At 48.2% G+C, this 16534-nt stretch overlaps 3 protein-coding genes across 7 annotated transcripts; 2 read left to right on the forward strand and 1 right to left on the reverse strand.

The window, feature by feature from the left end:
* Positions 1–360: 360 nt before the first annotated feature.
* Positions 361–3963, forward strand: nr2e3 (nuclear receptor subfamily 2, group E, member 3). The gene is made up of 8 exons (XM_029846796.1): positions 361–1043; positions 1880–2030; positions 2112–2215; positions 2297–2590; positions 2735–2913; positions 3008–3248; positions 3360–3465; positions 3552–3963. Exons 1-8 carry the CDS (start codon positions 953–955, stop codon positions 3682–3684), a joined length of 1299 nt encoding a protein of 432 aa, XP_029702656.1. The 5' UTR covers positions 361–952; the 3' UTR covers positions 3685–3963.
* Positions 3964–5311: 1348 nt separating this feature from the next.
* Positions 5312–10592, forward strand: LOC101065985 (receptor for retinol uptake stra6-like). Of its 3 annotated transcripts, none has more exons than XM_011609864.2 (17): positions 5312–5567; positions 6009–6075; positions 6568–6653; positions 6726–6865; positions 6953–7119; positions 7532–7639; positions 7893–7960; positions 8183–8262; positions 8348–8409; positions 8478–8640; positions 8713–8788; positions 8974–9107; positions 9204–9321; positions 9401–9502; positions 9592–9755; positions 9820–9957; positions 10036–10592. In XM_011609864.2, the coding sequence occupies exons 1-17, from the start codon at positions 5479–5481 to the stop codon at positions 10311–10313; spliced, it is 2040 nt and encodes a 679-aa protein (XP_011608166.2). In that variant the 5' UTR covers positions 5312–5478; the 3' UTR covers positions 10314–10592. The 3 variants fall into 3 exon arrangements, with proteins under 3 accessions (XP_011608166.2, XP_011608167.2, XP_029702663.1); XM_011609865.2 differs by having other exon boundaries at positions 5313–5567; positions 10057–10592; XM_029846803.1 differs by having other exon boundaries at positions 5543–5567; positions 6513–6653.
* A 369-nt stretch (positions 10593–10961) lies between these two features.
* LOC101066208 (immunoglobulin superfamily containing leucine-rich repeat protein 2-like) lies at positions 10962–16005 on the reverse strand. Of its 3 annotated transcripts, none has more exons than XM_003969767.2 (2): positions 15887–16005; positions 10962–14036 (listed from the first exon to the last, which is right to left on the reverse strand). In XM_003969767.2, the coding sequence occupies exon 2, from the start codon at positions 14028–14030 to the stop codon at positions 12003–12005; it is 2028 nt and encodes a 675-aa protein (XP_003969816.2). In that variant the 5' UTR covers positions 14031–14036; positions 15887–16005; the 3' UTR covers positions 10962–12002. The 3 variants fall into 3 exon arrangements, with proteins under 3 accessions (XP_003969816.2, XP_029702640.1, XP_029702639.1); XM_029846780.1 differs by lacking the exon at positions 15887–16005 and adding an exon at positions 15450–15801; XM_029846779.1 differs by lacking the exon at positions 15887–16005 and adding an exon at positions 15273–15436.
* Between the last annotated feature and the right edge of the window lie 529 nt (positions 16006–16534).

The raw sequence follows: 16534 nt of genomic DNA on the forward strand, positions 1-16534 counted from the left end.
TTGTGAAAATTAGCTTTTTTGCTAAGGGAAACAAGGCAGAGATCCTCATTTGTATCAGAAATCTGTTAACAACCTCGTTTCCAGGTGAGCATTTTAAAAGAACCACCTGTACGTGTGTCACATCTACGAAGATTGTTAACGATACGTGAGAGACCCAAAGGGTGAGCCGAGAGGATGCCGGTGAAAACATGGACCGTTCAGAACCCCCCCAACCCCCCCTGACCTCTCTCCCCAGGAGAGCAGAGCCAGACGGGTGATCTCCAGTCGTCAGAAATGAGCGAAATGGGAGTTAATGGGGAAGTCCTCTGCAAACACTGGGGGTCATTATGAATGGAAGGCAATCACACAGATCAAATATACACTGGGGGGGGGGGGGGGGTCTGAGCTGGAATTTGGAGGAGAAACACAAATTATAAGAAGGCTGGTGGCCCTCATGTAATCATGTCTGCAGATGCAGATACTGAAGAGGAGCGCTGACTGACGGGTGGAGGGTACCAGGAGCTCCAGCACCGTCTAGGGTTACAACTCTTCAGTTTCAGCAGGAAAGTCTTGCGTCCGTCTTCTTCTGCTTCTGCTCGACGCCGATGTTCATGCAATGTGACTGATTGATCCAGTAGATGAACAGTAAAGATTAAGAGGATGACAAATGAGCGTGCTGCTTACACAGCGCGTGGAGCTAATCCTCTCCTCCAGCCCCCGTCTCTCCGGGGCTCCCTTTTGAGGAGCTGTCATTGAGGAGCACCCGCAGACAGTGACGGACCCTGGCTGGACGCGCCACCGGTGCAACAAGTGGGAGCTGGAGCTGATGGTACCACCCAAAACTGTCTGAAGCCCCCGCAGATCAGAGGCTGTGCAGGAGGATTCCACCTGTACCACCCACTCCCTCAAAAGTCCTTCAGAGGTTCCTTTTTTTTAACCCAGCAGTATTTTTTCCCCCCTTTTTGACTCAATAATGATGGAAGATCATCTCCCGAAGATCCCCATGATGGCGTCCGCTTCCCCCACCGAGTCCTCTGGGAGCGTCGGGACTGACGACAGCAGAGGTAAGGTTGACCGGGAGAGCCACAGGTGGTCTTGAGGTCATTTCTTTCACTCTTTTTCAGGGCGTCTGAATTACTCCTTTATGTTTTAAAACCCAAATATTGGACAGAAGCAATAAAACAAACCTCCAGAAGTTTCAAACTTTTCCAAACTTTTCCTTTTTGGACAAAAGCTAGCGTTAGATCAAATATCAACACTGATTATATGAATATTGTTTTGAAAATTAGTTTCAATTATTGATATTTCAGAAGATTCTTTTGTGTTAATTAGTCAGAATCAGGTTCTTTGAAAAGTTTAAAAAATATCAGCCAGAAACTAAACGTTGAAGAAAATCCTTTCATCAAACTGACGCAAAACTAAACATCCAAAAAATGACTCGCAGTACAATAAAAGCATCTGATATAAACTCATATTTAATTTTCTATGAATCTATTCACCAATAGATTCATGGACAATGTTCAACAATGTAGTTTTAATAATATAAAAAAGCTATATTTCCTTCATGAGCATTAAAATGACAAATTCACGCATTTATTTATTACCACAACTTCTGGTCTAGTCTATTTTAAGTGTGATTTCAGTTTAATTGTGTGTTTGCACGGTTCGTTTCCATGTTCTTTTCGATAAATATCAGTATCACTGCATCATAGAGTGAGCTGTTAATCCGCCTGCAGCCATTTATGGTTTTATAATCATAATCGTGCGGCTAAATGAGATTTTCTGAGCCAAACAGCTGTCGCAGCGTTGACGGACGGGTCGTCAGTGCAGATGGCAGCCACGCGCGCGGAACAATGCCTGAAAGCGCCGCGCTAACCGACCTGCCCCGTTTGACCCGCAGCCAAGAGTCCGGCCCCGGGGAAAGCTCTGAGCCCGGCGCTGGTCTGCAAAGTGTGTGGCGACACCAGCAGCGGGAAACACTACGGCATCTACGCCTGCAACGGCTGCAGCGGCTTCTTCAAACGCAGCGTGAGGAGGAGGCTCATTTACAGGTGAGGCAGCTGGACAGGTGCATGATGGGAAACCCTGCAACGCCGTGCTGTTCCTTCACCGTCTTGATTGCGGGTCAACAGGTGCCAGGCTGGTACCGGCATGTGTCCGGTGGACAAAGCCCATCGGAACCAGTGTCAGGCGTGTCGGTTGAAGAAGTGCCTGCAGGCGGGCATGAACAAGGACGGTGAGGGGGCAGGACTACACCACAGAGGTCAAAGGTCACGTCTAAGGCTGTCTAAAGAACTCTGCTCCTCTTCCTCGGCAGCGGTCCAGAACGAGCGGCAGCCCCGCAGCACAGCTCAGGTCCGCCTCGACTCCATCGACCTCGACCCCGAGAAAGAGCACCTGGCCACCACGCGCGAGCCCACCACCTCCTCGTCCTCCTCCTCATCTTCCTCCTCCTCCTCTGGCTCTGTCCTCACGTGGCCCCACATCAGCTCCTCCATGTCCATCACCTCCTCCGTGGCCCCCCAGCGCTGCATCAGCCCCCAGAACAACCACCGCTTCATGGCCAGCCTGATGACGGCCGAGACCTGCGCCAAGCTGGAGCCCGAGGACGGTGAGGAAGAGTAGAGTTAAGGAGGAATGACGCCATCCTGTACCGATGATGTCATTTCCAGCCACAGACGGAGTTTTGCAGGGAGGCGGAGCTTATTCGGGTCATTTTAGATCCCGGTCTGATTACTTCCTTTTGCTTCCTCAGTTGACGAGAACATCGACGTGACCAGCAACGAGCCAGAGCGAGCGTCCTCGGAGTACCACATGGCTCTGTACCCGTCCGGCTCGGAAAACGTCTACGAGACCTCGGCGAGGCTCCTCTTCATGTCGGTGAAGTGGGCGAAGAACCTGCCAGTGTTTTCCAACCTGCCCTTCAGAGACCAGGTGAGAAACCCACCCGGTTTGGAAATCTCACGTTGCCACGGGGACGGGGGAAACGAGGAAAAGGTCTCTGACGGCCACTCCGTGTCCCCGCCAGGTGATCCTGCTGGAGGAGGCGTGGAGCGAGCTCTTCCTGCTCTGCGCCATCCAGTGGTCTCTGCCGCTGGAGAGCTGTCCGCTGCTCTCCCTGCCTGACCTCTGCCCCGGCATCCAGGGGAAGGGCAGCTACACCAGCCTGGACCTGCGCCTCCTGCAGGAGGTCTTTAGCCGCTTCAAGACCCTCGCCGTCGACCCCACGGAGTTCGCTTGCCTCAAGGCCATTGTGCTGTTTAAGCCAGGTGAGGGATGCGAACAAACGTTGATTCTCTGCATCGAGGGGATGCTATGCTAATTGGAGCTAATGAATTAACAAATGAGCCGTCTTAACACCACTTGAATGATCTCTGCAGAGACTCGGGGTTTGAAGGACCCAGAACAGGTGGAGAACCTGCAGGATCAGTCCCAGGTGATGCTTGGGCAGCACATCCGCTCACATTACCCCAGCCAACCTGCTAGGTAACACATCAAACTACAAAACTACCGCTACGGAAGTGTCGGTCCCGGCCTCTGTGTGGCTGACGTGTCCTGTTTCGCATCTCCAGGTTCGGAAAGCTGCTGCTCCTCCTCCCCTCGCTGCGTTTCGTGAACTCAGAGCGGATAGAGCTGCTGTTCTTCCACAGGACCATCGGGAACACCCCCATGGAGAAACTGCTGTGCGACATGTTCAAAAACTGAGAGCGTTACCCAGAAACCCTTGCAGTATTCTCCTGGTTTTGAAGGGTGATGATATTCAGACACTTGCTTCTCCTTTCTCCCCACATATCAGAGATTCGACATGTTTGTTTGTTTTTTAAGCAGTCACTTTATGATCAGCACGCTGTGCTGTTTAGTTCTGTTCACGGAGCAGCCACATTTCATCCGTTAGTGTTTCCTTTTTTCTGTTTTTTGGTGATGAAGCAGATCTTTGTGTGAGACTGACTGAACATCTCTTCTGACATTAAAATGTTCTATTCACGTTGTCATTGATTGAGTTGAAGCTCCCTTAGCATTTGCTTCTTTTGAGAAAGGGAGACAACTGTTAGATAACAATCTGCCCTGCAGCGCCCTCTTCTGTCAGCTTTTACGCATGACACTTGTTTGAGAACATGGTGGGGATTCGACACATAAATAACACAGAAAACGGCACAAAAACCAGGCACATCGTAAATATTTCATCGTATATATATAAGTTTCTTGTTAAAGTGGAGGAAGCTGCAGGCAGGCAAAAGGATACGGAACTCCCAGCACAGTGAAGTCTGATCCAAGCAAGAAGGTTTTAGGCTTAATTGCAGGGTCAGCGTCTCATCAATTCATAAATGTTCGTATGACCTCTTACACATTGTCTAACTCTTGAGCAACCGGCTCTGGTTGCTGCTGGCGGTTGTATAATAGGAGGGGCTGAGGATCAGGCACATATATACGCACGTCAGACACATACACAGAAGATATAGATTAGGGCTCAGTGGGGTCAGAGGTCAATGTATGGAGCCATTGACAGCAAGAGAGACTCCTGATGGTTTCCTGCGTGTTATTAGTTTTCATTAGTTCTCATAAAACACCAGATCCAGGACATTGACCAGCAGTTGAGTGTTGTGGGTTTGGAAATCCTTGAAGATCCGATCAGCAGGCCTCCATCATATGAACGAGCTCACGTGTGCCGGTTAAAGAACTCCTGACCAGATTCTGCTGGTTTGTGTTTCCAACAACAGGTCACTGAAAACATCCTTTCACAATAAAACACAGAACGGCCAGCTCACAACCCCATCGAAGACAAATGATTTGGGCTTTCTTCGGTTTCTATTTTAATTTTAATACTCTCCCACACAAATCAAAGCCAGAGGCTGTAGGCTACAAGTGCAGTTTCGACCTGATTTAATCAGAGATTTACATCTTATTATAAGATTAGTGCATTGAGTAACAGGCAGGAGGAGGCGAAAGTGGCAGCAAAAAAGGCAACAGACATAAACCCAAAACCACCATAAAGTCACAAAAATGTACAGAAAAAGACCAACTAACATGTGACAAGAAAAAAAATGTACGTATCAAATATGAGCACTTGAATAAATGAAGCAATGATACATATTTGGACCAGGAACTCTATTTTTAAAATTGGATCTGTGTTTTGGGTTTTGTGCAGAAATGATCCTCGGTGCCACAAATAAAAGCAGAGACTGACACAAATGAACAATCAGGCTTTTCATTACTTGGTGGTGACTAATGAACTCAGATTCCAGTGGGGAAAACGTGGTTACTTCAGGGGGATTTTCCTCCTCCATTATTCCCTGTAAGGTTGAGCCTCTCTCCCCTCTCTAACTCCCCTCTGGGAGGTTAATCTGCTCGCCCTGAGCTCTTTTCCCGGCTGGAATGCGTCTGTGTTGTTGGTTCCGACAGGCTGCAGCAGCTGCGGATCGTTGAGCCTGGTTACCTGAGAAGATCTGGAGGAGATATTTGGTCCCTGTGCTTCACCTGTTGGACCTGACAGCCGCTGCCATGAATCACAGCCAGGTGGAACTGGAGCCGTACGAATATTCCTACTACGAATATTCAGACGAGACAGAACCCACCACAAGCCCCAAAGAGTGAGTATAGAACCAGTTCCAGAGGAACCCGTCAAAACACCTCAGTATGATAAGGAAGTTCTACACCCTGAAGATGAGACGCAGATCCCGACGTTCCACATTAGACTCCATGGTTTTCCTGATAAACAGATTGAATATTTGCTTCACAATATTTAACAGGATTGGTGAAAAAAAAACATGCGTTTTTTGTGATTAAATATGTTTTTTCTTTAAAAATATTGCCAACATACTGTAATATTCTTGAGGTCAAAACATGGAAGCGTCGCTACCCTAATCACTGAACACTAATCAAACGGAAGCTGAAAATAAACCATTACGAGCTTAACACACAAATTAAAGCAGTCACAACAAGTCCAGTGTTTTTAATCATATTTAACAGTGAACTGTGTTCAGTAAGTTGCTGCTTTTAGTAGGTTTAACAAGAGTATTCCCTTTTGTCAGGGTGATTTTACCATGTGACCCCACAGTGGACGACACACTGTTCCACATATGCATGCTGTCCATATCTGTAAGTAACTAACTTTTTATTCATTCTTTTCTGTATGTATGTATGTATGTATGTATGTATGTATGTATGTATGTATGTATGTATGTATGTATGTATGTATGTATGTATGTATGTATGTATGTATGTATGTATGTATGTATATGTGTGTGTGTCTGTATAAAGATGGCTGACCTGCCTTCAGGTTTATATAATCTAATGTTCACAGGTGTGCACAGGTGGACCACGGAGAACTTTCTCCTGAAGTATAATGCCTGGTGTTTGACTCTAGCATCTGAAACAATACACATGTTGGTTGTGCCGACATGTGTATTGTTGTCAATGTTCTTTAATTTTTTCCCTTTAATGTGTGACCAGGTGTCCCCCTCAGTGGACATCAGCTCTCCCGGTCAGAAAATGTGTAATAAATGTCTAATAAACTGTAAAACTGTAACTGAAAGGTGAAAAAAGGACACTTGAAAGGTGAAAAATCTACACACACACACACACACGCAGGTGGTGGTGGTGTTGATCCTGGCTGTTCTCACCCGCAAAAACAAGCTGTGCCAAGGATTTACCAGAGGATCCTCCAGCGTCTTCAGGTGAGGCCCACAGCTGCTAAAGACTGACTGAAGCCCTTTAAGTGGCCTCACTGCTCGTGTTCGTCATCACAGCCCTGTCAACTTCCTGGACCAGACCCAGAACAAAGGTGTGGTCATGGCCGTTTTTGGACTGGTGTTCAGTAAACTGGCGGTACTGGCTATCGCTCCGGACCCTCTGCCCTTCTCAAAAGACACCCCAGCAGACATTAAAGGTGCACCATCCACCAGTATGCTCTCGTCAGTGCTGGTTTTAAATGCTGGAGGAGGGAAGGGTACGCTGAAGCTTCTCTGTCTTTCAGAGTACATGAAGATAATCGCCATTTTCTACTATCCGCTGCTCTTTTATCCCCTGCTGCTCTGCAACACGCTGCAGCACAAGGTCGGTTATGTGTTCGGAGCCCTGCTCTCCTTCACCCACTTCATCATCCTGCTGTGGCAGAAGGTGGAGTGCTCGAAGACCCGAGAGGTGAGTAAGCTGTCCCTTCTGTCCCAAGATGTGCATCTGCCGTAAAGGACTAATAACCATTATGACGGAGAAGCTAGTTCCTCTTCTGCCCCCTGGTGGATGTACACTGCAGTCAGGCCATAGGCTTCACCCCCTCAGAGGGTTCAATTAATGGTTATAAAAGTGCAATATGGGACTTTTGTGTGGTTTGGGAGAGAATAAGACATAGGCAGGAGAGGACAGGTGGTGGAACTCAGGGCATTCTCTGTTTTTTTGGGAGGATCCCACATGAAGCACTTCCTGGTTGCTGCAGTGCAGAATCTTGGTTGCAGATGATGACATCACCGCTAGATGGCAGTGACAGGATGGCTCCCAGGTGTGAGTCTGTGGTGTGATCTTCAAAACCTAATCTGCCCCCTCTTCCTCCTCACAGATCTATAAATATTACGCTCTGCTAGCGAGTCTCCCTCAGCTGGCGTGTCTGGCATTCCTCTGCGTGCAGTTTCTTTTCCTGTTGATCAAAGGATCAAAGACAGATGAGGTGAGATGAATTCGAATGATTCTCTTTCTCTCTGGTTTCTTCCATTGCCTGAATTTCAGCAGTGTGAAACACGTAATCAGCTTGTCCAAAATAAAGCAGACCTTATTCAGTGGCCGCCACCAGATTATGACGATGGAGGAAGTGATGTTTTTGGAAAGCTTATTTAAAGCTGAGGGTTGTATTTTTTGCACAGAAACCTCAAACAGAAGTTCTACCTTTAACAGATGTGATTTTTTTTCATTTCATCAAACAGGACCTTGACAGCAGCTACTACTCTGAATATGTGAAGTCACTTCTCAAGAAAAGGTCACCAAATGGCAGGTTAGCGTCCCGTTTTTACCTCAAAAAATAACACCAAAAACTCCAAAATCACATCTCAGACTACACATAACTGACACTGTCGAGTTGGATTTAAAAAAATCTCTGAACTTTTCAGGGAACACGCTGCAAGTACACCAATGACTCCACTCTGAGATGAACTCCTTTATGTTAAACGGATTTAAAGCATAATTCTGTGTGTAAATAACATGTGGCGTGTTCCAGCTCTTCGTCATCAGATGAACCATCGCTGGTTGAGAGAATCCTGGAGGTGCCAAAGAGTTACATTTACATCCCAGACAAAGGTTTGTTAACTCGTCTCACTCTATTTTCACAAGTCCATCGGCTAAACGCAAAATTATGAAACTATTTATTACATTTGTATTTCAGTGTTCCGGTTTCCACTCAAACTTGCGGTGTCAGCATTCGTCGCCTTTCTGGCCATCTACCACGTAAGACTGGACCCTCTCAGGCCGAACGGCATCGCCATGGTTGCATTTATTGTTTGGTTTCCCATCAGACGGCGCTGTTGTTAGTCGTCACCGTGGTCCCCACGCTGCACATCGTCCGTGCCGGCATTGATGAAAATATCGCCTTCCTTTTACTTGGCGTTGGGATCGTCCTATCGGAGGACCGGATGGAGGTCGTGCAAATTGTGACCTTCTATACCTGGTTGCTGGAAGGTTCGCCTAACTATTTTGTGCCAGTTTCAACCTCACCTCAGCTGAAAGTGAGCTAATCTTCCTTTCTTGTAGTTTGCTACCTGTGTGCGGCGACCTTGTCCTGTTTGGTCAACCTCATCATGCTCATGAGATCCATGATTCTTCACAGGTAAAACCTCACATTGCCAACACGGTCGCCCCCTGGTGGGGGGATGAGGTACAGCTCATGAGAATTCCCTTCGTTAATGGCCGACAAGTGGGATGTTAGAAGTTTTCTGGGTGTTTTTGTTTCATCATATGCTGGGCTTTTTTTATCCAGAGATGTTTTTTTTATCAAGGTTTGATTTGTTTCAGGTCAAACCTGAAGGGGCTGTACAAAGGAGATGTTTACAGTATTTATAACAGCCAGAAGACCATCAGTCCGTCTAAACCTGGTATCGTCTGTTGGATGGGCCTGGCGGGATATCAGGCTGCTATCGTCAGCCTCGGTACAGCTGACGTTTGCGTCCAAAACGACCGTCGCTGTTAAATTACTGAGCAAATAAGACGTGTGTACACCTTTCTTCCCTCTTCCCTTCCCACAGGGATGGCCATTCAGACCATCGTGTTTTTCATCTGCTTCCTCTTCCTGGTGTTCATGATCATCGTTCCCGTTTTCTACCGCCGCAACGTCATCGTGTTTGAAATTGCGGGTCAGGCCTGGTGAGTGCCGCACATGTGCCGCAGTCCGTTTGCAGATGAATGACACTCGCAGAACCTGCCTGCCTCCCTGGTGTCTCAGGCCGGCCTGGCTCACGCTGCTGCTGGCCACCGCGCTTCAACACGTCGTTGCCAGGTTTGCTTTCATCAAGAAGGAAGCTGGGACCAGAGACCTGAACAACAGGTCAGTGAAGCCCATCTGAGGTTTGCGGACAACACAGAGACACGGACAAAGGACGTGTTTGAAAGTTGAAAACCTCATCCTATCTGCAGAGAGAGTCTCTTTCTGCTGACGTACCTGCTGTTCCTCATCAACACCGTGGTTGGATTGATAGTTGCAATATGGAGGATGGTGATAACGGCCTTGTACAACATCCTTCACCTGGGCCGCATCGACATCAGTCTGCTGCACCGTTCAGCAGAAAACTACGACCCCGGTAAAACATCAGCTTGGCTCCCTCTCACACAGACGGCCGTTGCTGATATTTGTTCTAACCGCAGCCTACAGGTACTACACCCACTCCCTGAAGGTGGAGGTCAGCCAGTCCCACCCGGTGATGAAGGCGTTCTGCGGCCTGCTGCTGGACTTGATGGTGGAGAGCGGTCCTGCTGGGCGGAAGATGAGGGATGCAGAAGAAGGTAGGGACCCAGAACTTTGTGAAGCACGTTTTGGCTGGTTCCACTCCCTCAGTTTACCGTTTGGTTCCGCCCTGACAGCCTGCTCCTCCGTGATTGCAGGGGTTCAGCCCAGCAAGGTGACCGGCCATCGGAGGATCCGCTCACGCTGGCAGCTGCTCTACACCTTGGTTAACAATCCGTCACTGCTGGGCTCCAGGAAACACTTCCAGACCCTGCAGACCTCTGACAATGTCCTGAACGGGACCCCAAACCACGACTCTCAGGGCAGTAAGACAGAAGCCACACAGGCTGCCGCAGAGGCAGTCGAGCCCACCGAGACGCCATCAACCCAAGAGAAAACCGAGGGAGATCCATGAATGTGGTTTTATTCTCCAAACAAAATCCAGAGTTAAAGTTCAGCCAAGAGAGAGATATTTGTTAAAGATTAAGATTGGGAAAACATTGTGTGAACCAACCAAAAATATGAATTCCTACAGTTGTGACTTGGAACTGTTGTTAATCTCACCAGGTTAGGAGAAAGAGAAGCTACTGTGATTGAACATGCTGTACCTTTCACTTCTCAACCAGACGATGGCTCAGTAATTCATTAACAAAAGGCAAAAGTTTGAATAAAAACATTTACCTAATCAGAGAAATCAGATGGCCTCATGTTGTTTGTGCACATCCTGCCTGTGCAGCACTGTTGAAATTTGATTAGCTATTGATGAGCATAGTCCCAGTTTGATCGATGGCAACGTCACATCCACAGAGTCAATACCGGGGTCAAAATCCAGTTTCCCCAGTTTGAGTTGAAATGGCTTTGGGAGGAAAGAATATCAGCAGGAATGGTCAATGCATGTGGTCACACGTCTGGGATTAAAGCAAATAAGGGTGATTTATCGGTGTTGTTAGCCACAAGTTTAGATTAGCTCTGTAGCGCCTGATAAGTAAAGCTAGCTTTTTGGTTTATTCTTATGTAGCTTTTACCTAAATGATTAAAGAAAGAAACAAAGTAGGCGACACAGTCGGTCATTTCTTTATTGAGGAATGTATCCAGTTTTTCTGTAAGTCGGGAGTATTTCTATGGCACAAAGTTTTAGCTGTTTACTGCGAATCACAACGGTGTACAGAACATAATAACAACAAACTCGTCTGGCCACTTCATTGGAAAGGACACGTGAGACAGTAAATAGCACACAGATATGACATTTGGTGCCTGTTTTACCCCTTTTCAGAACTCAGTGTATACTGTATCTTGGAGTAATACTGAAGACGCAATCGTTCCTGTTATCTCATTACAAAACGTAGCTTTTTCAAAAACTCATTTTAACTGTAGTTGATCCACAATAAATGTCTCGAAATAAAGTGCAAATATTGTTTTCTGCAGGTGTTTGATCACAAAATATAGTTTAAAAAAGAGGCACGGAAAGCTCTGATTACTTCTTTACACAGAACACATTGGCATAAACGCTTTAATAAAATATGAAGCTGAACTCACCAGCTAATGGCGTGTCTCCTGTGTATTCGTCGTTTGTTGTCTATCTTTGTTGTTTAGCTCTGAGCTGGGATCAGTGTTGGAAATTAAGCTTAATGACCTTTGCATTCCCTCTACCATAACATTTTAACTAGGCACTTTGTTGTCATGGCAGCAGGTTTCTCTTCTCGGAAGGCAGGACCTGGCTACGCTAAGTAACCCCAGATGTCCCCCGTGTAATGCGTTAACAGCGCGATGCTCGTAGCTTGAGTGTTCTCTGGCAGTGCGTTGACGATTTGGTGAGGATTGTACAGTTTGTACTTTCACAACAGACTAGTCTATGTTACTAAGTGAGTACATTTTCATAACTGTACTAATACTGTGACACGTTGCTAGCGCATCCTGTGGCAATTTGGGTTAGGCTAGGTTAGGCTAAGCAGGTTAGGTTAGGCTGACTAACGTTACTCTGAAGCCAACAGAGTCTATACCCATTCGGCATGATTTTCTCTAAATTTCAACTGACTCTGAAGCAAAAAAAAGTAAATTCGACCATTTCATTAAATACACAGATTTGCAAAATCCGAAACACCGGTTACAGATTTGGGTATTGGTAGTTAGTTACGATGTTCACTGCCTCGGCCCCTAAAGGTAGCCGGTCACTGTTCTCGGACACCATGTCGCATTCATCCGAATTTGCCCGGCAGTGGGACAAACTGAAGGATTCCGTCATGACACTTTCCTCTGTATCTGCCTCCTTCTCGCCGTTCCCGCTCTCCATCTCTGCTTCATCCTCGTCCAGCTGGCTGCCGTTGATCTGACTCTGGGACTCGGTGTGAGGTCTGTGGAGGTGAAAGTTGGCTGTGACGTTCCTCTCCAGGTGGCACTGGTCTTTGGCCTTGAGAATCAGTTTGTAGGTCTTATTGCGATATTTGTACACCAGGTGGTAACACGTCGCGCCAAGAAGAGGCACAGTGGACACGGTGAGGAGACAGATGCTGACAGAGATGATGATGAGGAGGTTGGGTACCCGTCTTCTGGTGGTGAACAGCACTTGCACCTCACAGTCCTCCCCTTCGTAGGTCAGACACAGAGAGTAATTGGTTTTGGGACGCAGGCCGGCGAATAGATACGTGTTGATGCCCTCTTTAACCCGCGACCACTGCACGGCCTCGTGTTTGTGGTCGGCGGTGACACACAGGTACAAACCGTTTGAGACGCCCTGATGTCCGTCACTGTCAACGGTGACGCTTACAGTCGTGGCAGTCTGGGGGACACCTTTGTCTCTGGATATAAGAAGAGGATTGAGTCGCACGGTTGCCTCTGTTTCTGTCACCCCTAATGCAATTACGCCAAAGTCAAAGGTGTACTGCTTGACGTCATCAAGGCTGCCGTTGCTGACGTAGCTAGAAACGTATCTGGTATTGGCCGTCAGGCCGCATTTACTACCGTGTGGTGGATACTGCGCCGCATCTTCAGACGACTGTATATCGGTAGCAGACACGGAATCCTGACTGTTGCTCTTTGCCTTACTCACAGATTGCTGCATTGTGTAAGGCGATTCTGGCGTGGGGTTAGCAGAAGCCACCACTGTCACAGAAACCGCATCTTCTGCCCTCCCAAATTCGTTTGTGGCTGAGCAGGAGTAGTTGCCACTGTCGTCTTCCCCGATGCTCGAAACAATGAGCGTGCCGTTGTTAAAGATACGGACATGACTGTCGCGCAGTGAAGAGGCTTCACTCGAGTCGTCCTCTGAGAAGGACAGTGGCACCTGCTGCTTCTGACTTCTGCTCTGAATACTCCACATCACCAGCGGCTTTGGGTTCCCGGCAAATTGGCAAGTCAGGATCAGCGTGCTTCCCCCCAAGAAAGTTGCATTAGGAGCATCTGGCTCAATTTGAATTGAAGTATTTGGGCCTTTGCAATTCGTTTCCGGCAATCTTCCGATCACTCGCCCCTTCAGGTTCTCTGGAGATTCACAAACGATCAACTCCTGATCGCCGATGGAGACGGTGGTAGTTGAGATCCAGACTCTGAGCCAGTCCAGGGAACAGGTGCAGGCAAAAGGATTTTCATGGATCTGCAAATAGGACATAGACAGCAAACCTTGAAATGTCCCCTTTGCTATGGTTACGAATTTGTTGTTATTCAGTCGAAGGGATCTGAGGTCTTTGAGCGTGGAGAAGGCGTCCTTCGGCAGGTGGACCATCTGATTGTGGTTCATCTTTAACAGCTGCAGATTTGTGAGGTTCCTCAGATCCCCCCATGGAAAGTTCGCTATGTTGTTGTAGCTGACGTCAAAGCTCTGCAGGTGCACCAAAGTTGCAAAGGACCCTTCCTCAACAGAGCTTATCTGATTGTTGGCCAACCAGAGTGACATCAGCTGGTGGACACTGTCAAAGCTGCCCGACCGTATGGAGCTGATCTTGTTGGCAGACAGATGGATGGTTGAAACAGTTGGGGGGAAAACCTCTGGGACTTCAGAAAAGCCCTTGAAAGAGCATTCTGCAACGTAACGGTCTTGTTTGTCCGAGCAGGTGCAGAGTTCAGGGCACCTGAGTCCAGCGGCACAAATGGAGGCCGTCCACAGCATGACACACAGGAGGTGTGTGTCCGACATCATCTTCTCCTGTGAACCAGTATCACAGTTAGTTATCAGGCATGTTCACCTCTTAGGATCTACAGATTCTCAACATGCCTCATTTATGCTCAACTTTATGTGTACAGCATCAGTCACAGTCAAGAACCTTCTCCAGGGAGGGGAGAGGAGAGGAGAGGAGAGGAGAGGAGAGGAGAGGAGAGGAGAGGAGAGGAGAGGAGGGGAGGGGAGGGGAGGGAGGGGAGAGGAGGGGAGGGGGAGGGGAGGAGAGGAGAGGAGAGGAGAGGAGAGGAGAGGAGAGGAGAGGAGAGGAGAGGAGAGGAGGGGGAGGGAGAGGAGAGGAGAGGAGAGGGGAGGGGAGGGGAGGGGAGGAGAGGGGAGGGGACAGGAGAGGAGAGGAGAGGAGAGGAGAGGAGGGGAGAGAGAGGAGAGGAGAGGAGAGGAGAGGAGAGGAGAGGAGAGGAGAGGAGAGGAAGAGGGGAGGGGAAGGGAGGGGAGGGGGAGGGGAGGGGAGGGGAGAGGGGAGAGGAGAGGAGAGGAGAGGAGAGGAGGAGGAGGGAGGGGAGGGAGGAGGAGGAGAGGAGAGGAGAGGGGAGGGAGGGGAGGGGAGGGGAGGGGACGGGAGAGGGAGAGGAGAGGAGAGGAGAGGAGAGGAGAGGAGGGGAGAGGAGAGGAGAGGAGAGGAGAGGAAGGGGAAGAGGGGAGGGAAGGGAGGGGAGGGAGGGGAGAGGAGAGAGGAGAGGAGAGGAGAGAGGAGACGAGAGAGGAGGAAAGAAGCGGAGACGAGAGAGGAGGAGAGGAAAGGAGGAGAGGAGAGGAGACAGAGAGGAGAGGAGAGGAGAGGAGAGGAGAGGAGAGGAGAGGAGAGGAGAGGAGGGGGAGGGAGGGGAGGGGAGAGGAGAAAGGAGAGGAGACATGAGAGGAGGAAAGAAGAGGAGACGAGAGAGGAGGAGAGGAGAGGAGGAGAGGAGACAAGAGAGGAGAGGAGGAGAGGAGACAAGAGAGGAGAGGAGAGGAGAGGAGAGGAGAGGAGAGGAGAGGAGAGGAGAGGAGAGGAGAGGAGAGGAGATTCATCCATGAACCAATAAAGAGAGAGAGAGAGCTGTCACTGGATTATGTTTTGATAGCCTGGCAGGCTCCACCTATAGCAGTATAGCTAAAATGATGCTAAATGTTAGCTGACCCTGTTCTATCTATTGCATTATTTGCCAAAGTGGAAAGTTTAAGAGTGACTTTAAAAGTAGAGAGGGTGTCAGCCTCGTGTACCTGGACAGAGAGCTGGTTCCAATGCAGGGGGCCGATAACGGCTAAAGCCATCACGTTCTACTTTGAGTGACTGGGACATCACAAGGTGCACACAGCACACACACATAATGCTATCTTGACGAGATTTGGAGCCTCTAATCAGTATGCTCATGCATGCAAGCAGAGAATGGTTCTGACCGGGACTCAAACGCAACCTCCAGTGTTTGCAGGTCGGGTGTTTCATTATTTATCCATGAATTCCACAGATCCGTGTCCCCATCCTGCCCCATAGATCAGCTCCCTTCTCCACCAGACTCTGCATAAACTGGATGAGTCTGGGACCAGAGACGCTGCTGAGTCACTGACAGAAGCTTCTGGTTTCCGGACTGCAGCAGAATCTGTGTCCTTGGCGCCGAGGGCGTGTGCGTGCGTGTGTGCGCGCGTTTACATCAGGATTTCTGTATTGGAATTCTCTCTCATCAACACTAAAAAGCATATCCTTAAAAATGATGATAAAACACTGAACTAACAACCGCGCCTGAAACCAAAGTTTATTCCGGTTGAACGTGATCATTGAACGGGGACGCACGAGCCATGCACGAGCAGGGAGGGATCGAGCATTGTGATCAACTTACCAGCCTGTGTTTTATTCCTGCGCTGCAGTGCAAAAAGATGCAAATTCCCCTAAACGCGCATCACTTCAGTCTGCGTTCCCGTGCGTAAGCGTGCGTGACCGACCGCGTCTGACTCTGCGAGAGTTACCCCCCCCCCCCCCCCCCCCCCCCCCCCCCCCGACACAGCTCCGGACATCGACGTTTAAAAATCATTTTAAAGGGGAAACGACCGAAAGTGGCCAGAGAAGAACAGAGTAATCATTAAACCAACATATCTGATTTCAGCCTCCATAATTGGCCCAATCGGACAAAAAATTGATCCTCAAAAAGAAGCGGGATCAATAAATAAATAAATAAATAACAAGCAGGAAAACATGTTCAACGTTGTTTTGGTTGACGGACTTAAATCTTGATATAAAACAGACGTAGTTGTGACTCTATCTTATGTAGTTTATAAATGTAAAAAAGATGTAAGAAGCTTCACACTCCTAATGGATCGTGGTCACAAACCTGCGATCTTAAGCCTGATTACTTATTTATCTATGTTTCCACAAGAAATGTAGATGTTTTTTACGCTGTCGTGTTGCGTTTTAAATGCAGTTTATCCTACATTTACAAGAACAACCAGATTAAAAACTTTAAAATTGCAATTAAATCTCGATTGCTTTT

The sequence above is a fragment of the Takifugu rubripes genome, chromosome 13 (assembly GCF_901000725.2).
Source record: "Takifugu rubripes chromosome 13, fTakRub1.2, whole genome shotgun sequence".
NCBI classification, from domain to species: Eukaryota; Metazoa; Chordata; class Actinopteri; order Tetraodontiformes; family Tetraodontidae; genus Takifugu; species Takifugu rubripes.